Source organism: Lissotriton helveticus, chromosome 5_1 (genome assembly GCF_964261635.1).
Source record: "Lissotriton helveticus chromosome 5_1, aLisHel1.1, whole genome shotgun sequence".
NCBI lineage: Eukaryota > Metazoa > Chordata > Amphibia > Caudata > Salamandridae > Lissotriton > Lissotriton helveticus.
In genome coordinates this window covers 1,985,980,573-1,986,007,254 of record NC_136065.1, presented here as the reverse complement: position 1 = coordinate 1,986,007,254, position 26,682 = coordinate 1,985,980,573, and the positions used below count along the sequence as shown (strand labels likewise).

Below are 26,682 nucleotides of genomic sequence, written 5' to 3'. Positions count from 1 at the left end.
TCTATCGCATCTTTGGATAGAAGCCACCAAATTTCCCTCTTGAAAGTTGCCAGATGACGATGCGAAACTTGCGCAGAGGGAGATTGGCAGCCTTTGTGTGACCATGCTGGACTATATCTAACACCCATCTGCCGGAAGAGAAGAGCTTCCAGTGATTAAAGAATTGGGATACAGGATTGCTTAATTTAAGTGGGTCTGAGGCAGCAGGTGCCTGCTTCACATCATTGCCTCCTGGAATTGTCTTGAAACTTTCCTGCAGCTGAAGGACGTCGGTCGCTGTTTGCCTACAGTAGGCAAATGCTGCTGTAAGCCTGTGAGATTGTTGGGTCGAGTATGGCGCACGAAAACCCGGCTGCAAGTAGAGTTAGGATCTGGGCTGTTGAAACGACAGCCGGGAAGAAAATTGGCCTCTGCTTCGAAAAGACTGAATGTCATTTGCTGCACAGTGCCTAGTGAACGAGCAGTCTCAGTGTCCAATTTTATGGACTGCAAGGCATTGTCCACGCACTTCTCACCTAAGGACATACAGAGGACCTTTGGTTGAACCTCTGGGAAAAACACGGTCGCCTTCAGCCATCCTTGCCGACCCAAAACTGCAGCCCCCGCCATCTGCCATAAGGTTGTGGATCAAATGTCCATGGCTAAATCTATTATTTAAAATGCGGCAGTCTCCCCTTCCATTAGGATTTAGCGGGCCTTCTTATTGTCCTCTGGGAGGTACTTTATGAGTGATGACAGTCAGACCACATCGGACTGTCATAACTCCCAAGGATGGCTAAAGTGTTGGAGGCTCTAATACAGGTCTCTGTCATGGAAGAGAATCTTTTGCCAATGTTGCCCAGTATGCGTCCTTCTTGGTCAGGAGGGGCTGTGTACTGTGTCGATGTAATCTTTGCTTGCCTGAGCCGCCTGCATTATGACAGAGTCCGGTCAGGGTTGCCAATAAGGCAAGTTGGCAAATTATTCAGCGCCTTGTATTTTTTTGTCCAGCTTACGGATAACGGATGACAGACACTAAAGCTGGTGTTTTCAAAAGTTTATATACCTCCTACCAAATAAAATCCACTATAGGGATGGATCTCCTTGAGAACTGGACCGCCACTTTGAAATCATTTAAAAAGCATTCAGTATGCTTCACAGGGAGAGGAAGATTAAAGCACTTTAATGATCTTTCCAGAATATTGTGGCATCTACAAATATCTGCTGGCAGGAAATCCGGCACTGGAAGAATGGGTGAAGCTGAAAAGGGAACAATCATCATCCCATTCAGGATGATCCCCCTACATCAGCCAGCATTTCTCCTTCCCCAGGCTGCTGGGCACTGTCACAGTCCGCTAAGGTGTCACTTTTGGTGATAGTTGGTAGCACAGGTCTTTCTCTGTGAGGCCTAGAAGGGTGTCTTGGAGTAGAGGCAACCTCTGGAATGTTCTGTCCTGGAGGTGGTTGTTGAGTCAGAACACTGGCGTCTGTGAACCTCTTATAATAGACATTGATAATGGAACTAAAGTCAGTAATACCACCATTGATTATCCCTGTGCCTGATGTTGCGCCTCATATGGTTCCTCCTATGGATAGTGCTCAAGAAAAGTATTGCACTTCTGTGCTGACTGATGGCCCTGGTCAGTGAATGAAAAATCACCCTCCAAAGACATAGGTTGATCCTGTTCTGCCTCTTCATCCTCAGTCTCCTGACATTTGATGTTCAGCTGAGATGGACTATAGGATGACCTGAAAGGCTTTCATCCCATCTCCGGCATTTCGAACAGGTGCACTGGTAACAAAGAGAACATATTAGAAAAGTTGTAGGGCACAGATAATGTCATACTCTTGGTAGAACTTATCTTTTGTTGCAGTCAACGAGGTAGTCTACGACATAGCCCAGAGTGGAATCCTCTGCAAGGGAAGATCAGAGGAGGTTAATGGTGCTGCAGTAGCTGTCGACAAAATTCGTGCCATCATCAGCACCTTTTAAAGTCTTCGTGGACGAGGAGAAGGTTGTTGTCATTCTGGTCGTCGCTGTAGTCTAAGCTGCCATCGTCAACAGGGTGATCTTAGTTGATGGATCCATCAACGGGTGGGTTTTCTTCGCCAATGGCTCTTTGAATGGAGTAGAAGGAGCAGACGAAGGTGAGAAGGGTTTTTCATGAGAGGGAGAAGGACCAACCCGATCCTTGCTCCTTGACCTCTTACTACTGGTCTCCCTACTATGAGACTTAGATCTCCGAGTCTGTCAGAGGAGGACGCCCCCTCTTTTCTCTTCCTTGAGGAGAAATGACCGTTCTATTTACACTCAGAATCGGAGTGAGTCTTCTTTTTCTGCAACCAAATAAGCAGTCTAGCCTCACAATCTCTGAGGGTCTTGGCTGAAAAGTGCAGACGTATTTGCACCCTTTTGGCTTGTGCTGAGGTAATAGGCAATATAATGATTCCTTGTGGGGGTCTTCAGAGAAGAGCCCAGACTTCCCACAGGTCTGAACAGCCTTTTTTGGAACCCTCAGACATGATCAAAGTAATCACAAAATCAAATTCCCAGGACCCCAGATGTTTCTTGGAGGTTTGAGGGGTAACTGGATAGTTTACAGGGCAAAAGAGGAGCATCTTAAACACTGACTGAGCTGAGCTCGGGGTGACTCCCAAACACTAGACAATCGGTAGGAAATCTGGGGTATGGCAGCACTGCAGAGAGAGTGCTTCAGGGTCTCTACTCTGATTAGTTGAAGTTTGGATGTTTTAAAACAATGTGAATTGGCTACCAGTGTATATTGTCTTCAATGGGGTTTTACCGCTAATGCTTTGACACTGCTTATATTACTGATACCGTGGATCTCCTACCATGAGGACTGGGAAAAATCATACTTGCGAATCTATGAAAGATACAATACTGGATAAACACCAGGCTACTTCGAAGACACAGCTTGACATTTGAACTCAGTCTCTGAATGCCCAGCAAATGTGAAGAGATAAGAACAAGATTTACAGGCCTGTTTACAGAAAGGCAGCTCTCTGACGGATATAGATAAGGAAAATGCTACTTACCAGTATGCATCTGTTCTTGGCATGTAGAGCTGCAGAGTAGTACACTTAGCATTAAATCGCCACCTGGTGTTGGGCTCGGATGATTGCATGTTGTTGTCTTCTTGGAAGAAGTCTTTGTAGTCACGAGATAGGTGACTCCTCCCTTGGACAGTAGTGTGCATGGGCATCAGCTCCATCCTTAGATTGTTTTTCGCCATGATGGGAAATGATGGAGTTCGTAGAAGTAAAGAAAAGATGTCCATGCGTGTGCATCTAAGTAAGATAAAACTGGAACAGATACAGGTCCCGGGGAGGCGGGAGGGCGTGTACTACTCTGCAGCTCTACATGCCAAGAACAGATGCATACTGGTAAGTAGCATTTTCAGTTCGAGGCATATGAGCTGCAGATAGTACACTTAGCATCGATTGTGCAGCAGTGTCTCCCCTAGCGGTGGTCACCTGTATCTGTTGCAGTTGTTTGAAAAAGAGTCTTAAGGACAGCTTGGCCTACTGCAGCTTGCTGCTTGGCTTGCACATCAACACAGTAGTCTTTAGTGAAGGTGTGTGTTGTAGGCCATGTTGCTGCTTTGCATATGTCCTCTAGGGGGATGTTTCCTAAGAAAGCCATAGAGGCTCCTAGTTTGCGTGTTGAGTGCGCTCTAGGAGGAACTGTTAATGTACGTTTTGCTTTTTGATAGCATATTTGTATACATTTTACAATCCACCTTGCAATTCCACCTTTAGAGATGGGGTTGCCTTTGTGCGGTGGAGAGAAAGACACAAACAATTGTTTTGTTTTTCATAAAGACTTAGTTCTATCTATATAGTAGAGAAGAGCTCTTTTAACAACTAATGTATGTAGAGCCCTTTCTGCCACAGAGTCTGGGTTTTGGAAAAACACAGGTAACTCGACAGATTGGTTTAAATGAAAAGGAGTTATGACTTTTGGAAGGAATTTTGGATTAGTTCGTAAGACCACTTTGTTACGATGTGATTGTAAAAAGGGTTCTTGTACTGTAAATGCTTGTATCTCACTTACTCTTCTAAGGGAGGTAATAGCAATAAGGAAAGCTGTTTTCCATGTAAGGAATTGTAGTTCACATTTATGTAAAGGCTCGAAAGGGGGTCCCAGGAGTCTTGTAAGAACAACGTTTAGGTTCCATACTGGAGACGGTGGCAACCTGGGAGGAATGATTCTCTTTAATCCTTCCATAAATGCTTTAATTGCAGGCATTCTGAAAAGAGACAAATGTTCTCTATTTTGTAAATATGCTGCAATTGCTGCAAGATGTAAGCGTATGGATGAATATGCTAAGTTACACCTTTGTAAATGTAAAAGGTAACAAATGATATTCTGGATGTAAGCATCATGGGGATCAATTTGGTTATTGTTGCAGTAAATGGCAAACCTCTTCCATTTAGCGGCATAGCAAGCTCTGGTAGTAGGTCTCCTGGCCTCTTTAATAATGTTCATACAGTCTGGTGGTAGGTTAAGATAACCGAACTCTAAGACTTCAGGAGCCAGATCGCCAAATTCAGTTGATTTGGGTCTGGATGTCTGATGTCTCCATGGTTCTGTGTTAGCAGGGATGGAGTCAGTTGTAGCTTTTGCTGTGGAACTAGAGACAGTTCTAGTTGTGTGGTGAACCATGGTTGGCATGCCCATATGGGAGCTACTAGGATTAGTTTGAGAGACTGTTGTCTAAGCTTGCGTACTACTAGTGGTATTAGTGGTATTGTCGGAAAAGCGTACGCAAATCTGCCTGACCAGTTCATCCATATTGCATTGCCCTTGGACTGCGGGTGTGGAAACCTGGCGGCGAAGGTTGGGCATTTTGCGTTTTCTTGTGTGGCGAACAGATCTATGTCTGGATGACCCCACTTGCGAAAGAATGGTTGAAGAACCCGTGTATGTAGTTCCCATTCGTGAATTTGTTGTGTCTGCCGACTCAACAGATCTGCTATCTGATTGTGAACTCCTGGAAGGTGCTCTGCCAACAGATATATGTTTTGTGGAATGGCCCATCTCCAAATGTCTTGTGCAAGCTGGGACAGTGGTAGAGTGTGTGTCCCTCCTTGTTTTTGTATATAATACATGGCTGTAATGTTGTCCGTCTGGATCAAGACAGCTTTGTTCTGTACTTGTACTTCGAATGTTTTGAGTGCTACGAATATGGATAGCAGCTCTAGATGGTTGATATGGAACAATTTTTGTTGACTGTTCCATTGTCCTTGAGTTGTATGATGTAGGAGATGGGCTCCCCATCCTGTGAGGGATGCGTCTGCTGTGAGCACTAGTTGCAGAACAGGTTCAAGGAACGGCCGCCCTTTTGTCACGTTTTTGGTGTTCCACCACTGCAGAGAGCGATGTGTGCGGCTGTGTACCAACACCAGGTCTGTTAGTTGACCTTGAGCCTGGTTCTTCCACTGTTGTGCTAGGCATTCCTGTATCGGACGCATTTGCAGTCATGCATCTGGCACTAAGAAGATGCAAGATGCCATCATGCCTATTAGTCTCATGAACACTCTGGCTTGCAGAGAGTGTTGCTGTTGAAAAACTGTGACTAAGGCTTGAATGCTCTGTATCCTTGCTGGACTGGGATACGCTAGAGCTGTAGACGTGTTTATTGTAGCCCCTAGATACTGTTGTATATGAGAGGGTTGCAGATGCGACTTGGTGTAGTTGATTGTGAACCCTAAGTCATGTAATGTTTGAATTGTCTGATGTGTGTGTTGAACACACTGGCTGAATGATTTTGCTTTTGCTTTTATGAGCCAGTCGTCCAGATAAGAGAAGACATGTATTTGTTGTCTTCTGAGATGTGCTGCTACTACTGCTAGGCACTTTGTGAATACTCGTGGTGCCGTTGTCACTCCGAATGGAAGGACCTTGAACTGATAATGTTGTCCTTCCAGTACAAACCTTATATACTTCCTGTGAGCAGGATGTATAGGAATGTGGAAATAGGCGTCCTTTAGGTCTAGTGTTGTGAGGAAATCGCCCTGTTGCAGCAGTGGGAGCACTTGTTGCAAAGTGATCATATGAAAATGATCTGACTGAATGTAATGGTCGAGGGGCCTGAGGTCGAGAATTGGTCTTAGTATCCCGTCCTTCTTGGGAATTAGAAAGTACAGCGAGTAAACCCCTGCCCCTTTTTGTTCTTGTAAAGGAACTAATTGTATTGCGTCCTTTTGTAGAAGTGACAGAACTTTGAGCAGAGTAAGGTGTTCTGCAGACATTGGATGCTGTCTGGGTGGTATGTGTGGAGGGGTTGCTGTAAATTCTAGGCAGTAGCCATACTGGATAATCTGTCTTACCCACTTGTCTGATGTGATGGAGTTCCAGACAGGCAGGAATTGCGTTAATCTGCCACCCACAGGCGTGGAATGCTGTTGGGGGAGCAGAGGAAAGTCATTGTTTTGAGGCGGAAGAGGTTCGATTACTGTTGTTACCACAACCTCTTCCTTTGTTATTTCCTCTATATCCTCCTCTAAAGTATCCCTTGTTAGAGGATGTTTGTGTGTTAGATTTGAAGGATGTTGTATTATCCGCACCTGTTTGTTTGGAGCCCCCTCTATAAAAGGAGCGACGAAAGGAACCTCTAGTTTGTGTGGACTGTAGAGCCCCCATAGATTTGGCGGTGTCTGTATCCTTCATTTTTTCAAGTGCTGTGTCTACTTCAGGACCAAACAATTGGTTTTGATTAAATGGTTGGTTTAAAATGGTAGTTTGGACTTCCTGTTTCAACCCTGAAATACGTAGCCACGCATGTCTTCTAAGTACGACACTGGTATTTACAGCTCTAGATGCAGTATCTGCTAAATCTAGTGCGCACTTGATTGAGGCATTTGAGATAAGCTTGCCTTCCTGTATAAGATCATTTGCCTGTGTCCTATATTGGTCAGGTAGATGTTCTAGCAGTTTCTCTAACTGGTCATAATGAGCCCTATCATATCGGGAAAGTAGGGCTTGTGTATTAGCTATACGCCATATGTTGGTAGCTAGCGCAGCTATTCTTTTGCCTGAGGCATCTATGACCTTGGATTCTTTGTCAGGTGGCGGTGCTTCACCTGAAGTTTGTGAGTTTGCTCTCTTCTTAGCATTTGATACAACTAATGAATCTAATGGTAGTTGTCCCTTAATGTAGGTAGGATCTGTAGGGGCAGGCCTATATTTTTTCTCAATTCTAGGGTTTAAAATCCTAGTACGTACAGGGTCTTTAAAAACTTCTGTAGCATGTTTGATGACCCCTTTGATCATGGGAAGAATTTGAACAGATCTTTGCGATTGTTCGAATGTGTCTAACAGAAAATCCTTCTCTGCCTCATCAGAATGCATAGTGACCTTATGGTACATGGCAGCTCTGTTCAATAGGTGCCCAAAGCCAATGTTAGCTTCTGGGGGAGAAGGTTTTGATGGGTATGACTGAGTCAGGAATGTCTGGTATATCCTGTGGGTTTGGGTACTCCCAGTCTGTATCATGTGTAGGGTCTGGGAAAGGCTCCTCTGTGTCTATCCCTCCTCCTAAACTATACTCATCATCACTTTCAGGTGAGTGTGGAGGTAACAGAGGAGAATAAGAAGGAGACATTTGTGGTGAAGTGTTAGGAGGAGCAGGAGATAAAGGAGAAGGAAGTATTGGTGAAGAAGGGTGCATAGGGGATGTGGCAGAGTCCTACTTGGCAGGAGCCACAGGTGTGGGTGTGTCATCTGCCTTCCTCTTCTTGTGTGGTGTAGTGGACATGTAACCTGTCTTTGGGTCAATGTAGATCTTCTTTTGGAGAGGATCTGGCTGGAAGAGTTCTTCTCCTTGAGAAACCTTTGTCGGCATCGATTTTTTCGGTACCGGACGAGGTTGCTGCTTGTCTTTAGCCTTAGGAGTGGTTACAGTGTCCTTTGGCGTAATTTTTGGCACCGAAGGTGTTGTTTTCGGTGTGGTAGGCTGTTTCGAGGGCTTTCGCGCATCGGAATCAGGCCTTGTCGGTTTCGGCATCGAAGATGATGTCTTCGGAGTGGAAGCTGGTCTCTTTGGCTTCGAGGCGTCGGACGCTGGCTTCCTACCCTTGTCTTTAGAAGTCGACGGTTTCGGAGCAGAGAATTCTTTCGGTTTCGGTGCCGAGGGAGCTGGTGGGATCGGCACGTGCGGCTTGCTCGGAACCGAGCTACTGGAAGGCTTAGTTATTTTCCTCGGACCCGGGCTCGATGGCGGGGCTGTCGAAGTGAATTTTCGGTCGCGACTGGGCCCCGGAGGCGGAGTGTTGACCTTTGCCTTCTATCTGGGTGCTGTGTGTGGTGCAGGGGCAGTAGTACTCACGCGCTGACCCGATGGTATGGAGTCATCCGAGTCGTCTGCCTCTGATACGATCTGGAGATCATCGGATTCTTCTTCGGGAACGAGCGGAACCTCCTCGTCGACATCCACCGGTTCCAGAGCTGATCTCTGCATGTTGTGTCGACGGGCCCTTCGATCTCGGATGGTTTTCTTGGATCGAAAGGACACGCAGGCTGTACAGCTGGATTCGTCGTGTTCTGGCGATAAGCACAGGTTACAGACCTCGTGGTGGTCACTGTGTGGTAACTTTGCCCCACACCCGAGGCATTTCTTGAATGGCGTCCTTTCCATGTGGTGTAGGCCTGACGGCGTGGATAGGCCCAACGGCCCGCGTTGACGACCGGGATCGAGCTGATGGAGTCAAAACAATGTTAGTCGATATCGAGAGTAGTTTGGAGAGTTTTGGGAAGTTTTTTGCGCTTCAAAGTGCTTGAAAAGTCTATTTCTAGCCGGAGCGGAAAACTTTCATCCGAACATAGTGGCGGAAAAAAACAATCTAAGGATGGAGCCGAAGCCCATGCGCACGATTGTCCAAGGTAGGAGTCACCTATCTCGTGACTACAAAGACTTCTTCCAAGAAGACAACAACATGCAATCATCCGAGCCCAACACCAGGTGGCGATCGAATGCTAAGTGTGCTATCTGGATCTCATATGCCTCGAACATAAGGTTTTGGCAAGGGAGAGAGGACGTGAACCTGGATGGCCCAATCCAGAAAATGACAGGCAAGCAAATGTAAGTAACAAAGCCAATGGCAAGCAACTAGCAGAATGCATTCTCAGGTCAACTTTTTGAAATTCCCCAAGATGCCTTTCGCATACTTGACAGCTGTGCTGTCTGGTAGGTTGCGACCTAAAAGGTGATTGGAGGCGCAAGGATTCTAAGGGCCCCACCTAATGCAGAGGGAAAATCTATTAAAAAAATATGAATCAAAAGGCAACACCATGCCCAAAGCTGGAAGAAACAGGTTCCAGGGAGTAATATCCAGTTCCCAAGCCCAGTACATTTACCAATAACTCTGCCATTGTATGTTGACTGACAGCTACAAAAGTTAACATCAAGTGCCCATAAGTATAAGTACGTTAAGGACTTTCTACTACAGCATATGCATTTGTTGCGTTTTAAGGAATAGGTGTTACTATTACCCAACATTAAGCCATTCAAGCACCTTCGGAGAAGGAATAGTTAAATGGACCAATCAGTATTGAAACAGGGTCTCCAGAGAACACAGATCTATGTAATGGATATATTAATTCACTTGCTGACCTACATATAATAAGAGGGCTGGGACTCAGTAGAAATTCCGAATACCATACTATCACACTTTGCCACAACAATATTTCCCACTGGACCACATTCTTGGGTTTGATGCAGCACTTGCCACCTCTTTAGTGATCACATACCTGTGGGTTAGGATATAGATGAGGCGGGGGTGGTGGCGGTGGTGGTCCTTGCAATGCCCCAGGAGCATAGGGATAACTTGGAGTCCCATAATTCATCACACCTGGTGGAGAGAAATAAGGGGGTGGCAGCAGCTGTTGGGGGGGAGGCTGTCCAGGGGAAAGAGACACTGAAGGAGGATATAAACCTGGATTAGTCAGAGGAGGAGCTGACTGGTGTGGGTGTAAACCTGCAATAGAAAAAGACAATAACTGAGTTTAACAGAGTTTTGACTCATTTGCTCAAACTCAAGACGTTACACCTTGACGTCAGAAATATTACCAGAAGCTCAAGCAAGTCTGCATCTCTGGATTGAAACCAAGGTAAATTATCACAGAACAAAATAAGAACAGGTGTGCGAGCCTTTCATAAACCCACCCAAGATCATAATCTGTAGAAAATTGCATCTAATTGATTATTCAATTTATTTCTGGTTTATTTTCAGTCAGGAAATTAGAAGTCTTCGAAACCTCAATATATGGTTTCACCCCTAGACATGGAGTTTATTAGCGAACTCTCACTTGCATATCTAACATTTAGGCAATGCACCGGTAAAGCTGTGCAGTTGTAGTTCATAAGTGAAACTGTTGTAAGATAAAGCTGCAGCAGAGTTTGTCTGAACCACACCTTTGAAATGCTGGAAAGTCAATATCTAACATTATCCAAGTCACCTGCAAAAAGTTCCTTGGAGTCTACGAGGCATGGATGTGCAATGAGTAGCAGTAAGATCGGCTAAGTAACCTACACTATCTATGCAGTTCTAAAATGGTATTTTATACAGCGGCCATGGCATCTTTGCTATCTGCATAAGACTGACTAAATGACAATTAAGACCTAGGGGTCAGCCTAAAAACAAAAAATAAAAAAATAATCAATTATTGCAAAATTCTCCTTAAATCCTAATTCATTACTGAACTTAGATTGTGGGTAGAAAAATGTTGCTAAGATAATTTTCATAAAATGTTTTTAATTTCACCCAAGCCATTCATTGACAGGTTACACCCTCACCCTCCTTCAGAGATCTGGAATTAGAAGGAAACAGACACTACAAGGGAGACCAAAGGAACTTTGAGGAAGAAAGTCTGCTGGAACATCTCTGGAAGAAAGAGAGGGGAGGTTAATGATTAGAACAACCCCAATATTTATCCTATACGTATATAAGGAATCGCAGGGGCGGGAAGAACAGTGGACATCCGATAATTTACTTGTTTTAGCCACACTGGCTAGTATCACCATTATGGGGCAGCACAACATGAGAACCTGGATAAGAAGCTTGGGGAAAATAAAAACACTAATAGGCTTTGAAGGAACAAACCACAAGGTCAAAGCCAACCTGTAGGAGGACTGAAGCTCTCCTGTTCCTCCTTGTGTAGTCTCTTCAATATTAATGCCAAAATAGAGGTTTGCCACTAGGTTATGGTTGTTGTAATAGGAAGGAGGACATTAGATGCCTACAAGTGAGTATGAATACCTCTTTGACACTACAAAGGGTTTAACCCACATGCCACAATTCTGCTGTTTAATACTAATACAATATTGGTTATAATGAAATCTAATACAAGTGAGAACCATTTTCCCTCTTATTTAAACAGTAACACACAATCAAATCCTTCTATGTTACTACTCCAAAATCAGGGGTACTAATTTAGAGTCTAAGAAGAGTTTCCTTGACCTACAAGTGATAGGAAACTCAGCAGTGTCAAACTTTACTCCCAATCAACGTCGTCACAACTGCAGTCCCTTTTAATTAGCGATATGGTATTTAATAGGAATTCAGACTTGTACATCACACGAAGTACAGTGTATTTGTTAATGTCATTCTATAGTTCAAATCTAGCCACTTGGGCAGTGAAGGTATTCAGGACAAAGAGGTAGACAGGTGCTATAGAATAGGCCGAATACAGCTGGTTACATCAGAAAAAGATCATGGGAATAAAAACAAGCATTGAAAGGTAGAAACAGACAAAATAAGGAGTGGTAAAAGGGTCATCAATACGGCAATTACTGAGGTACATCTACACCCGACAGATTTTTGTGAAATAGCCAACTGGATTCACGTCAAATAATAAGGCAACGCCCTATAGAGTTTAGCACTGAAGAGAAGGATGTTTATGTAGGTTTTTGATTACTGTACTTCTGCAAAGCCCACTTTATAGAACGGGACCGACAGTGAAAGAAATGGCCTTTTAAAAGTTGGTACGCTTCTACGGCACATGGTTGAAGATATGACTGAAATGTGTGAGACACGCCACCTTGCAACGATGTTGCCTCTGCCGCATCCACTGGAGTGTCGACTTGTCTTTCGAAGTCTCAACTCTTATCATACATACCAGGGAGGTTTGTTCTGTTCAGACTCTTCTGTAAGAGGTTATATGTAGGAGAATTCACTGTACTATTGCCCTAGAGTGTATGATTCTGTAAACAAATGTTGGAATTACAAGCACTCCCACTTAAGCCAACTTTCACAAACATCAATATTCAAACAAATATATTAATATGATTGACGTAACAATCAAATGCTACCACACGTATGTATGTATGTAATGTGCATCCTCAAATAGCTCACACAAACATTTGATTCACTATGCTCCCGCAGAACAACTCTAGTATGGAAGCCTTAAGCTCACAGACCTGGATGAGGGAGGTGCATTTCTGGCTGAACGATCATGCCCTGAGGAGGCAGCGGTGCTTGGGTCTCACCATGAGTGTAGATTGGTCCTTGGAACGGTACTACAAAATAAATGAAAAGGGCTTAAACTCCCAACAGCAGTGACAACAGAACAATCAAGCTTGAAAAATGTAAGATTTCTATGGCTCAATTATGGCCACTTGTGCTTTAGAAGGCAGTTCGTAGGGAAAGCTGTGAAGTTATCCCTGAAGCTCAAGTCCAATCTTATTCACTCACCCAGTCATGGTTTAAAGAGCATACCACTCACTCAAAGAATACTTATACTCCCTATAATCTGGACATCTGCTCCCTCACATCACCTATATGCAGGGAAGACAAGGTATTCATAGCCTGCTGAAGCTAGTTACAGTTCAAAGATGCTCTTTTCCTTTCTCAGCATGTGGAATTCAAACCATCCTGTGGCAAGACCAGAATCAGTTAATTTTTTATAGCCCAGTCAGGTTCTAAAGTCAGGCAGTGGTGCATCATACGCTCCACTTCACCTGTAGGGATGCACATCCTTTGTTAGTTCCCTTTTTATTCACCACAAGTTTTCTTCAGGCTAGTCTAGCCTATGTTCTGTTAATTAGCTAGGTATACTGCTGTCCACCGATTACAGCAAATGAATGGCATAGCTTCCAAGTCTTTACTTTTTTTTTGGCCTTACGAGCTGAACGCTATATTAAGCCAATTCATGCTGCCACTCTTAGAACCAATCCATGAAGTACGCAAAGTTCCTTTCCAGGAAATCAGCACTTTTACTTGCCCTCACGTTAGCAAAGAGATGGGGAGTTGCAAGAGTTTAAAATAAAGGAGCCCATTCCAAGATCGGTGGAGGGCAAGATCAGCCTGTGAATCAACCCAAAGTTCATGCCGAAAGTGCCTACAAATTTACCTGAATGGCCCAGTTATTCATTGCTGGTTTCTTCCTAATCATATATCAGCAGAAAAGTCTCTGCCCTCTCTAGATGTACGCAGTTGCATCAGATTTTACACGGATAAAACAAGACATCTGGCCATATGACTAGCTGGTTGTGTCCTGCAGCCATTCAAGAAGAGACTGACTCCTGTTCAAACAGGGAACTGTAAAATCTGCATTACTTTCTGCCAGAACAAGGCGAAGTATACATTACGGGGCAGAATGAGGATGCATTTCAACAAAAGCATGGCGCTAAATGAGTCACTCTAGAACAGAGTGATTTTGCAGAACATCTGTCTTGCAGTCATGTGGAACAGCAGGCAAACACGCACAACGCACAACTGTCTGGATGCAAACACATCCGTCAACTCTGCAGTGGGCAGACAGCACTCCGCCATTTCTTTCAGAAAAGGTAAGTCTGCATCCAACTTTATTATGATGTACTGCGTGCTATTCTGATCCAACCATGTGAATATATCAAAGACCAAAAGCTGGATAGGAAATCAGTTATTTACCTGTACGAGGGATCCATGAAATATTCATGTGGCTCAATCTCCTTCCCGGTAAAATGATTCACTTGATCTTTGAAATCTAAGCTACAGTGGCCTCTAGGGCTGAGCAAGATGTCTCAGCAATTTCAACACATCGATTTAAATTTGGACTGTTTTAAATGAGGTGGATGTGCTAATAAGGAAAATGCTACTTACCAGTATGCATCTGTTCTTGGCATGTAGGGCTGCTGACATTCATATCTTAGCATAGATGGCCGCCTAGTGTTGGGTCCGGATGTTTGCACCTTGTTGTCCTGGAAGAGTCTTCGAAGTATCGCGAGATAGGTGACTCCTCCCCTGGACTACAGTGCGCATGGGCATTCTCTCCATCATCATCATCTGTTTTTCGCCATTGTGGCAAAGATGGAGTATAGAAAAGTTAGAATGACCATGTAAGTGTATGTAGAAAGATTACTGCAGCTGTGACAGGCACCGGGGAGGAGGGTGAGCGATATGAATGTCAGCAGCCCTACATGCCAAGAACAGATGCATAATGAGAAGTAGCATTTTCCGTTTGAGGCATGTGGGCTGCTGAATTCATATCTTAGCATAGACTGTATAGCAGTATCTCCTCTAGCGGTGGTCACCTGCTCCAGCTGCAGCAGTTTGAAATAGAGTTTTAAGGACAGCCTAGCCTACAGCAGCTTGCTGCTTTGTTAGCACATCGACACAGTAGTGTTTAGTGAAAGTGTGTATGGTAGACCATGTAGCTGCCCTACATATGTCTTCTAGGGGAATATTTCCTAGGAAAGCCATGGATGCCCCCATTTTACATGTAGAGTGGGCTTTTAGGGGAACTGTTAGAGTGCGCTTAGCTTTTTGATAGCATATCTGAATGCATTTAACTATCCATCTGGCTATTCCTGATTTTGAAATGGGATTACCTTTATGTTGTGGAGAAAAAGCAACAAACAGTTGCTTTGTTTTCCTGAATGCTTTAGTCCTGTCAACATAATATAGCAGAGCTCTTCTTACATCTAGTGTGTGTAGGGCTCTTTCAGCCACTTTTGGAAGAAAACTGGCAATTCTATTGACTGATTGATATGGAAAGTGGATATAACCTTTGGCATGAACTTGGGGTTAGTGCGAACGACTACCTTATTGCTATGTATTTGCATGAAAGGTTCTTGAATGGTTAGTGCCTGTAGCTCACTCACTCGCCTGAGGGAGGTAACGGCAACCAAGAATGCCACCTTCCATGTTAAGAATTGTAATTCACACGAATGGAGTGGTTCGAAGGGAGGTCCCATAAGTCCGGTAAGTACTATGTTTAAGTTCCAGACGGGTGAAGGTGGGTGCTTTGGAGAGATTATCCTTTTGAGTCCTTCCATAAAAGCTTTGATCGGTGGTACTCTGAACAGGGACATGTGTTGGCTGTTTTGGAGATATGCTGCTATAGCAGCAAGATGTAGCCTTATGGAAGAGTATGCTAGATTGCATCTTTGAAGATGTAGCAGGTAACAGATAATGTTTTAGATGGAAGCATCCAATGGATTGATTTGGTTATTATTGCAATAAATGACAAATCTTTTCCATTTAGCTGCATAGCATCCTCTAGTTGTTGGGCGCCTTGCCTCCTTGATAATGTTCATGCAATCTGGAGGCAAGTTAAGGTATCCGAACTCTAAGACTTCAGGAGCCAGATCGCTAGGTTCATCTGATTGAGATCTAGGTGCCTGATTTCTCCATGGTTCTGAGTTAAAATATGTGGCGAGAGGCGCAGTCTTTGATGGGGGAACTACTGAAAGTTTCAGGAGTGTTGTGTACCATGGCTGTCTTGCCCATGTGGGAGCAACCAGGATCATTGTGAGTGACTGTTGGCGTAGTTTGCGTGCCACCAGCGGAATTAGTGGGGCTGGTGGAAAAGCGTACGCAAATCTGCCTGACCAGTTCATCCATATCGCATTGCCTTGTGACAACGGGTGTGGGAACCTGGCAGAAAAGTACTGGCATTTTGAGTTTTCTTTTGTGGCAAACCGATCTATCTCTGGATGCCCCCATTGTTGGAAGAATGGTTGGAGAACTTGAGGGTGAATCTCCCATTCGTGTAGCTGTTGGCTGTGTCTGCTTAACAGATCTGCTATTTGATTGTCTTTCCCTGGCAGGTGTTCTGCGAGGAGAAAAATGTTTTTGGGAATTGCCCACCTCCATATGCTCTGTGCTAGGTGAGACAGCCGTGGAGAGGGTGTCCCTCCTTGTTTCTGGATGTAGTACATTGCTGTCATGTTGTCCGTCCGGATTAACACAGCCTTGTTGTACAAGTATTTCTGGAATGCTTTCAGTGCCAGAAATACTGCTAGCAACTCTAAGTGGTTGATATGCAGTGTCTTCTGTTTGATTGTCCAGAGACCTTGGACTGTGTATTAAAGTAGGTGGGCTCCCCAACCTGTCAGTGATGCGTCCGCTGTTAATACTAACTACTTGTGGAACCGGGTCTTGGAACAGTCGCCCCCTGGAAAGGTTTTGTGGGTTCCACCACTGCAGAGAGTTGTAAGTGCGACTGTCTACCAACACTAGGTCTTTTAGTTGTCCTTGAGCTTGGTTCTACTGCCGTGCTAGGCATTCTTGCAATCAACACATTTGAAGTCGGGTATGAGGGACAATGAATATGCAGGAGGCCATCATGCCTATGAGCTGCATGAACACCCGAGCTGGCACAGAGTGTTGTGGCTGAAACTTTTGAATGAGAGTATGCATGTTGGCTATCCTGGCTGGATTTGGATATGCCTTTGCCACCAAGGTATTTATTGTCGTTCCCAGATATTGCTGTATGTGGGAGGGCTGTAGATGTGATTTTGGGTAGTTTATGGAAAAACCCAGACTGTGCAGCGGCTGGATTGTCTGAGACGTATGGCTTGCACACTGCGCGAACGAGTTGGCCTTTATGAGCCAATCGTCTAGGTATGGAAGCACGTGGATGTGTTGCCTTCGAAGGTGTGCTGCTACTACTGCTAGACATTTTGTGAAAACTCTTGGGGCTGTAGTTACCCCGAAGAGGAGAACTTTGAATTGATAATGTTGACCTTCTATTGTGAACCGGAGATATTTCCTTTGAGCTGGATGTATAGGCATGTGAAAATATGCATCTTTGAGGTGTAATGTAGCAAGGAAGTCGCCTTGCTGGAGTAACGGGAGTACTTGTTGTAGAGTAATCATATGGAAATGCTCTGAGTATGTATTGGTTCAGAGGTCTGAGGTCTAGTATTGTCTGAGGGATCCATCTTTTGTGGGAATTAGGAAGTATAGAGAGTATACTCCTGTTCCTTGGTGTTGAAAAGGGACTGGCTCTATGGCTCCCTTTTGTAACATGGACGTGACCTCGTGTTGTAACAGCGTGATGTGTTCTTTGGACATAGGACGGTGATTGGGTGGTATGTTGGGTGGAGTAGAAGTGAGTTCTAGGCAGTAACCATACTGGATAATTTGTCTCACCCACCTGTCGGTGGTAATGGCGTTCAAGACTGGTAGGAATTGTTGTATTCTGCCTCCAACCGGTGTTGAGTGGTCTGGAGGGAGTGTGATCAAGTCACTGTTTGGTGGCGGTGGAGGCTCTGGTGTTATTGCCGCCACGTCCCCTGCCTTTGTTATTGTTGCCTGTATAACCCCCTCTGTTTGAGCCTTTATTAAAGGAGCTCTGGGTGTTACTTTTGAATGTTGAGGAAGTTTGTGATGTGTTGCCTCTACCTGAGCCTCTGAAGGAGGAGCGACGAAAGGAACTTCTAGGTTGTTGAAACTGAAGTGCGCCCATAGACTTAGCAGTTTCAGTGTCATTTTTAATTTTGTCCAAGATGGTATCTACCGCAGGGCCAAAGAGGAAATCTTGGTTAACTGGTTGGCTGAGGATGGTGGATTGCACCTCGTTCTTAAAACCAGAGATGCATAGCCACGCATGCCTGCGTAGTAATACGCTAGTATTAATGGACCTGGCTGATGTATCAGCTGCGTCAAGCGCACATTTAATGGAAGCATTAGTTATAAATTTGCCTTCCTGTATGAGGTCGTTAGCCTTAGTTTTAAAAGGTTCTGGCAGGTGTTGCAGTAAACCTTCAAGTTGGTCGTAATGTGCTCTATTGTAGCGTGCTAATAGAGCTTGTGTGTTTGCAATCCTCCAGGAATTTGCAGCCTGTGAGGCCACTCTTTTTCCTGAGGCTTCTAATATCTTAGACTCTGTCAGGAGGGGGAAGCATCTCCTGTTTGTGAATTAGCTCTCTTTCATGCGTTTGCTACAACTAGTGAGTCTAAAGGCAGCTGGGACTTAATATAAGTAGAGTCTGTAGGGGCTGATTTATACTTCTCAATTCTGGGATTGAGTACACGCGCTCTGGATGGGTCTTTGAATATGTCTGGCGCGTGTTTTAGTACCCCTTTTAACATAGGAAGTGTCCTCACTTTTTTCTGAAGTAGGAAAAGTGTCGAATAGAAAATCTTCTATTGGGTCAGTGTGCATGTCTACACCATGGTATTTTGCTGCCCTATCTAGTAATTGGTTAAAAACAATGGTGTCGTCAGTAGGCAACGGCTTTGTAGGGTATGGGGAGGTGTCAGGGATGGGCTGTGGTTGATATGGATCATTCTGGTCATCCCATGTGTCATCCTGTGCATCATGATCCTCTGGTTCTCCAAAATTATCCTGAGGATCTTCCCCCATGTTGTCGCCCTCATCATAGCCTGAATGTGTAGGAGAGTAAGGCACAAAGGGCATGTTATGAAAGAAAGGAGGAGGAGTAAAAGGCCTTGAGGGAGATGTTCCGAAGTATTTTCTCTTTGGAGGAACAGGGGAAGGAGTGCGTGTCCAATGGTCTCTTTTTCCGATGGTAAACTGTAACGTGTCCTGTTTTAGGGTCTATATACAGTCTAGGTTGTTCCTCACTCACTGGATCAGGATGGAAGAGTTCTTCCTCAACTGTCCGTGGCTTTGGCGCCGATGTTTTTGGCTTAGTCACTTGTTTGTGAGTCTTTGGCTCGAGGATCTTTGGCTGTGGAGCTTTTTCCGGCTTTACCGCTGTTTTCGGGTCGGCGACCTTTTTCGGTCCGACGACCTTTTTTGGATCGACCGGAGTCTTCGGTTCGATACGTTTGGGTGTGTTTTTTGTGCTCGACGACCTTTTTCGGCTCGATGTTCTTGGTCGAGTCGACGGCTTTTTTCGGCTCGACGGGCTTTTTAGAGTGATCTTGTTTTTGGGGATCAACACTTTTAGGCTCGACGGGCTTCTTCGGGTCGAGTGTTCTTTTTGGTTCGACAACCTTTTTCGGTTCGACAATCTTTTTCGGTTCGACAACCTTTTTCGGTTCGACAACCTTTTTGGGAAGAGTATCGCTCGTTCCTGGGCTATCAGAAGGCCTGGGTTTGGGCTTCGGAGCCGAGCCAGAAGGTGGGGTCTCTGAAGGAGTTTGTCGATCTTGGCTAAGGCCTTTAGGCGATGCTTCGACCGGAGCCTTGTCTTTCTGTATAAGCGGGGTTGGGGGCTGTGTACTCACTGTTTGACCCGGTGTGATCTGGTCGTCTGAGTCCGACTGGTCCTCAACGGTGACTATTTCTAGATCCGAGTCCGCCGCTTCTGGGAGGTCGTGTTCAACATCGAAGATGTTCTCCGGTTCCGGTGCCTGCCGCTGCATCTCCTGCCTAGCGGCCCTTTGGTTCCGGATAGTCTTCGAGCGGAATTGAGCACACGCTAGACAATTTTCTTCGTTGTGCTCTGGGGATAAGGACTTGTTGCATACTGTATGTTTGTCCGTATGTGGGAACTTGGGGTGACATTGTGGGCACCTTTTAAACGGCCTCCTTTCCATCGACAGCAGGCCCACATGGTGTCGAAAAGGCCCAACGGCCCGCGTCGATGACCGGTTCTAGAGGAAAAGTTTGATCGAGTTAAGGAGTACCGAACGAGAACAATACCGTCGAGGTAGAAGGCCTTTTGGCCTTAGAAAATTGTTAAGTTTCGGTTCCGAAGTTGGAGTAGAGGAATAGCATCCGAACCCAATGGCGGGAAAAAAACAATCTGATGATGGAGAGAATGTCCATGCGCACTGTAGTCCAGGGGAGGAGTCACCTATCTCGTGATACTTCGAAGACTCTTCCAGGACAACAAGGTGCAAACATCCGGACCAAACACTAGGTGGCGATCTATGCTAAGATATGAATTCAGCAGCACACATGCCTCAAACACATTGCTGTTGGGGTCTATGTCAATTTTAACACTGTTTAGTGCTATTTCAATTTTACTGGGATTTCCAGACTGACAGTGAATGGATCAAGCCTGTAAATATGTGGGTTATCCAAAGTTGTAGAGGAATGCATGTCAGCATAGTGATGCCAGAAGCACTGTAAATGTGGCATGTGCTCTCAGCTTTTAACAAAACACTGCGTTCAGATGTTGTAGGAGAGTAGGGTCTGCTTCCTATGGTCACCCCCACTTTTTGCTTTTGCTTTACTGGTTTTCGACTTAGATGTGGCTGTGGGCCTGCTAATCAGACCCACAGCCCAGATGCACTCTCTCTAAATTCACACCATGTACTCTAGGTACATCCCCAATTGGGAATTGGTTCACCTTGTCAGCCTCTGTAGAAGTGTACCCTACGTACTCAGGGAATAGGTGTAACCAAGGCCTACCAGGGGCTGCAGCATGTATTATGCCACCCCTGGCTGGCCACTCAAACTGGCTGATCATTCAGCTGGGGCAAGGTTGTGTAATGACCCCTTGCTTAGGTATAGTATTCCTATATCTACCCTTAAATATAGACACACGGTAACCTATAAGTCACTCCTATGGCAGGCCTTAAAAATCCTGGAGGCAGAGTGCTTGGTTATGTGTGAGATGGTGCTCTAGCATGAGCTGAGCCTTTCTGCAGCTTGCGGAACCATGTCCTTATAGCTGTTCTATGATCTCGCCATACCATATACTCTTAAGTGCATCATAATCCTCGCGGTTGAATGCGAACTTTGGTTTGGCTTTATCGAAAACATGTCGTGTAAGGTGTCATACGCTTTGGAATACTACCCCCTCGCCAATTCTGGAGATTAGGGTAGCATTTCACCCTTCTAGAGGGAGAAGACATGTTGTTGCTGACTATCCCGGTTAAAGTTAACCAGAGCCCCAGCGTCACAAAATGGACGCTGCTGCCACAGACACAAGTCTGACCTCCTGCTGCTGGGAGTCCTTCCAGTCACGGAGGTTTGGACAATAGGTTTCCTGCTTGGAGAGGTGCAAGCATCACCCCAGACAGGACTTTGTGTATTGGGACAGGGAGGGCTGAATAGATTGAGACACTGCCTGGGGCATACTAGGTGCTCCATGCATAGTCCAGTTCAAACCGGTGCTGGGGCACTCCAGCCCCAGCTCTGGCGCGAAACTGGACAAAGGAAAGGGGGTGTAACCACCCCCCTTTCTTGGTCCCACCCATAGGAGGGACCTAGAAAGTAATCCAGCCTGTTTTAGTTGTATAAAGGTAGGAGCTGAACCCCAGGACTTTAGATTTGATCCTGAACTGAAACTTGAAACGAAACTCTGGACCTTCGACGTTCTGCTGAAGCCGAAGAATCTCCCTTGTGGCCAAGGAGTGACCACCCTGGGCAACCAGGCACCATCCAGCAAATCAACGGCTTGCTTTGTCGACGCTCCCGCCGGGACCCGAGCACAGAGCCTGACAAGACCCAGACTTCCAGACCTCTCTGACCCTCTCTTCACGTCTGCAGCATAGCTGAGATCCGTGGAGGCGACGAGACACGTGGGACCGGACATCTTGAAAAGTCTGCAACTTGCTACCTGTGCAGTTTCTGAGGTGCACTGGGGATTGAGAAGCCAAGAATCCGAGCTCCACCTGCACCGAAGATCAGCCCTCCACACGCCACGAGTTCTGCGTGGGGCCCTTCTGCTTGGGTTCTGCTCGACGCGTTGTCCGGTTGCTGGCCCGTTGGTTAGTAGCCTCTGTGACGACAATCCTTTTGAACGAACTCGCTGGTCTGGTTGCTCCAGACTGGACCTTGCCTCCCTGCAAAGGTGGGGCACCTCAGACCTTGCAGGTCTGCACCAGAAGCCTTCTTTGAATCCTGCGTGGGTTGCCTTTGCCAAGGCTTGTTGATCCAATCCGGCAGTCGACCCCTCCATCTGCGAGAACCTTCGTGGGACAGCTCCTCTCCAGCATCTGGTCGTCCTCGACGCCTCCTGGTCCGCGTGGCGGAAAGAGACAGGCTTCCCGACAGCACCTGATTGCTCCTCGACGTCGTCTGGTTCCTTCCTGGTTCCAGCCGGTCACTGGCTAGTGACCCAGACTCTGGTCCCTCTGCTTTCAGGTCTTCTTCATCCTCGATTCACCCTTGGATCCACCCGGACATCTTCCTCCTGGTCGCATGCAGCATCTTTCTTTGCAGGCTCCATAGACTTCAACGGCGAAACCAGACACATCTTCACACCTATGCACCCGCTTCCTGTGGGTGAGGTAACGAGAGTACTTCGGTGCTCCCAAGGGTATCCAAGTGTCTAGATTTTTAGTTGTTTCCTTCTAGCTAGACCGGAAGTGTCCTAAATCCTTCTTTTTCTAAACTCTAAGTTCCTATTGACTTAACATTGACTCTCGCGTGTGTGTAAAGACACTGCACGCGCTGCCTGTGGGCCTCCTACTCCTAACCTAAGGGTCAGATAGTGTAGCCCCAGCGATTCTCTAGGCCCTAGGCCTTTCCTTTTCTCGTGACGTGATACTTATACCACTTTCTTAGTATATGGTTTGCTTCGCCCCTAGGGCCGAACCGTAAATTGTGCAACTTAACCTATTCTGACTAAGTAACTTGTTATGTGCTTTGGCCTCTGATCTCAAAGAGTTCAGAGGAGTGTGTTAGTAAATAAATACATATATATTTTATATATATCCTGTGTGGTGTCCTTTCAGTTGGTATTCAAGGGGCTGCATATGGTAAAACAGCTGGCTTCACACGCCATCAAGAGTCTTTTAGCCTAAGACTGTTCTGTCCACGCTACCAGTAGGATAGCTGGTCTATAAGGTTGACTTACAACCATCACCATAAGGGTTGTTTGGACTGGTGCAATGTGTTCACTAGAATAGTGAACATCATATACCAGGCCAACTTCTCACAGATGTTGCACAGTTAAGTGCAAGCCTTTCCCAGTCTACTTGTCTATCATATCAAACTACCATGGTAGGTCTCTGCACCTACCGTACTGGTAAACTACAGTAACACTACTAGGTGGGAGAGGAATAACAAGAGACTCCTTATCAGTGCCTTCTGGAACAGATTAGTCCCCAGACAAATGCGCTAGAGATCAAAGAGGGCAATTGTTTTGTTATAAGAGACGCTGCTTCAGAGTGGTGCTTCTCGACCTGGTCAACACCGCACTCCTCTTCTATATAAGAAAGAACTCAAACGCCTCCACTGCTCTTCCAACTAGAAGCAGAACTGTGGATGTTGGCAATGCCTTATAGCATGTTCCTGTATGCCTCTCACATTGAAGGAGGCGGGGGTGGCCACCAAAGAGTGGACAGCCTAAGCACGCTTCTTCACTCTCTGACAAGATGAGCATCATCAACAATTGGCACTAGCAGCATAGGGTGCAATCTCAATTAACGCACCCAGTGAACATCAAAACTGTGTGAAAAATTAACACAAAAAAACCAGCAATGACACATTACCAAACTGTTTATCCACCCTGGGTAGAGAGAAGTAGTGAATGGCAGAACATCAGTTTTCAAATAGGCGCGCCTCACTCTGGAGAATGAGGTACAACCAAAAACATTTCCATACAAAATCCCTCATGCCAATGCCGTTCTCATTCAGATCAATTTATTATTAAACTGCTCTTTAACATTTCTCATTTCCCAACGTCTAATCCTTCCAAATCTATTAGATCAGCCCAGCTGCTTAGAATCGTAAAAAATACTTCACAATCATAAAAAATACTTCACAATAGTAGAGGCAAACAATAGTGTGCAAGAGCATCCACAAATGCCAGAGAGCCTTATGTATAAACTGTGAACTAAAGCAGTTTTAGAAGGTGGCAGACAGTTCTTTAGAGAAGATACAAACAGGAGCTTACATGGGTCATAGTAGTGGCGCTCCATGATGCTGATGTGCATAGGAGCAGGCTCTGGAATAGGCCGCTGCCGCTGAGAGGAGTATCGTTTCGCACGACCAGACTGTACCCCCTGAAAGACAGGACATGAAAATATTGGTAAAGAAGAACTATAATTTTACAGATAGGTACACAGCAGGAGAATATTCAAGGATAAAACTCAAATTTACTAGAACTGGAGGAACTTTTAGCAATCTTTATGATCTGGAAGGGAGGAGTAGATGGCAATTCTATGAGAAACAATCAAGGACAATTGGTTTGGCTGGCATTTTAAGTCCAGACTGTATTATTTCTTTTTTACATTTCCACTGGAAGTATATATATATATATATATATATATATATATATATATATATACACATATATATATACACACACACGTGAACAAGGGCTTACGGGCTTGAAACGCGTTGTGTTGGGTCACTCGAAATAAACCATATTTTTGCCCACAAACCTCGGAGGTCTGTGTCTCTTTCCTCGCCTAATCGTTGGCGGAATCAGGAAGTGGTTTGAGTTTCCAGGGGATATATTTATATATATATATGAGAAAGGCTTAACGCCGAAACGCGTCGTCTTTAGTTTGTGCACAATAAAGTTTTTTGTGCTGGACTTACCTGGTGTGCCGTGTCATTTCCTGGCGATACCTCTCACGGCTGTGAGCAGGAACGGAGGAGACGATGGATTAGTTACTTACCTGTAATCCTAGTTCTCTTCCAGGGGTATCCTCATCAAAGTCATAAGCATTAGAATATTCCCGCCCATGTGCGGGACCCCGGAAACACTACATTATATGTGCCCCACATATATATACTCATATATATATATAAATACATATATATATATATAACATGCAATAGCAGCCAATAAAAACAGAGCTGAAATATGCTGTGTAGAATTTCCACCATACATGCAATAATAATAAGCATTAGAAACATGAGAAACAACACAAAGTTTGTTTTAGAAACTGTTTTAATGCTCAGAAAGCAGTAGAAATTCTTATAACTCACTGGAAGCATAGAAAGCTCCCAGGCTGCATTGCAAACACACAGTCTAAAAAGACTGAAAAGCTAACCTGTAGCTACATTGCAATAAACTGACACCGTGCCTTTAAGGCACTCATGACCCCCAGTATCCCATCATGCCTCAGGGGTGACAGTTAGGTCAGTTGTTCTTTTCGGAGACTGAAAATAAACCCAATAACAAATAGGTTAACCATATCTCCTTATTAAAGAATGTCCTTTGCCCGGGGAGGCGGGAGGGTTGCTTATGACTTTGATGAGGATACCCCTGGAAGAGAACTAGGATTACAGGTAAGTAACTAATCCTTCTCTTCCAGGGGATCCTCATCAATAGTCATAAGCATTAGAATAGAATAGCGAGCCTCACCTCATCTCCCTGCGGGCAAAGGAGTAACAATACAGTAATAAACTATATTAAGCCTAGTATTCACTAAGCTTGTACAGGCCGTAGGCTACCCAAATAGATTCCTCAAAGAGGCTTGTCCTACTTGAGTATCTGCCCTGGAATCAGACTCGAGACAGTAATGTTTAGTAAAGGTATGAACTGATTTCCAAGTCGCAGCCTTGCATATCTCTGACATTGGGATGTCGTGCAAGAAGGCTACTGTAGCGGCCTTCCCTCTAGTGGAATGCGCTTTGGGCGACTGCAACAAAGGCTTGCCTGCAAGCTGATCAGCCAATTTAATGCAAGAGACAATCCATCTCGCGATGGACCTCTTGGCCGCTGGTAAACCTGTTCGCTTTGAACCATAGTTCACAAACAGTTGATCCGTTTTCCTAATCCCTTTGGTCATTTCCAAATAGAACTTGAGCACTCTCTTAAGATCTAAGGAGTGAAGTGACCGCTCGGCTGGGGTCGTAGGATTTGGAAAAAATGAAGGGAGGAAAATGGACTGATTTATATGAAAATCAGAGATGACTTTAGGTAGGAAAGCTGGATGAGCCCTTAGGACTACCCTATTGTGATGAAAGATAGTGTATGGTTCTTTCGCACAGAGAGCTTGAATCTCGCTGACTCTGCGAGCAGAGGTAATTGCCACCAAAAAGGCCGCCTTCCAAGAGAGATGTTGCAAAGAGGCCTTGTGGATGGGCTCAAAAGGTGGGGACATTAACCTGGATAGCACCAGGTTTAATTCCCATGGAGGAGAAGGATTTCGCACAGGGGGATACACTTTCTTCAACCCCTGGAGGAAGTCCTTAACCACTGGAACCTGAAAGAAAGACACCTGATCTGGTGATTTTCTGTATGCAACTATGGCTGACAAATGCACCCTAATAGAAGCGTATTTCAAACCAGCAGTAGCTAGGGAAAGGAGGTATGGTAAAATGACGTCCTCCTGTCCTTTAGTCGGATCAAGGTGATGATCCCTACACCATAGGAAAAACCGCTTCCACTTAAACGCATAAGACGTTCTCGTGGAAGGTCTCTTAGCCTCCTTTAAAATGTTCATGCACTCAGGAGGCAAGTTCAAATGTCCATATTGCAGGACCTCAGGAGCCATGCTGTTAGGTTCAATGATGGGAGGTTGGGATGCATTATCCTCCCGTTCATTTTGCTCAACAGGTCCGGCCTGCAAGGGAGTCGTCTGTGTGGACACACAGACAGATGTAGAAGGTCCGGGTACCACCACTGCCGCGGCCAATCCGGAGCTATC

General features: G+C 45.2%; 1 protein-coding gene across 4 annotated transcripts in view; it reads right to left on the bottom strand.

The window, feature by feature from the left end:
- The window catches only part of CASC3 (CASC3 exon junction complex subunit), a 458,504-nt gene that overhangs the window by 147,353 nt on the left and 284,469 nt on the right, over positions 1-26,682 (bottom strand). For all 4 annotated transcript variants that reach the window (XM_078645688.1, XM_078645689.1, XM_078645690.1 and 1 more), the window contains exons 9-11: positions 23,973-24,081; positions 12,420-12,518; positions 9,752-9,978 (exon numbers count right to left, since the gene is read on the bottom strand). In XM_078645688.1, coding sequence (XP_078501814.1) covers positions 9,752-9,978; positions 12,420-12,518; positions 23,973-24,081 — 435 coding nt within the window. The remainder of the gene's footprint in view (positions 1-9,751; positions 9,979-12,419; positions 12,519-23,972; positions 24,082-26,682) is intronic.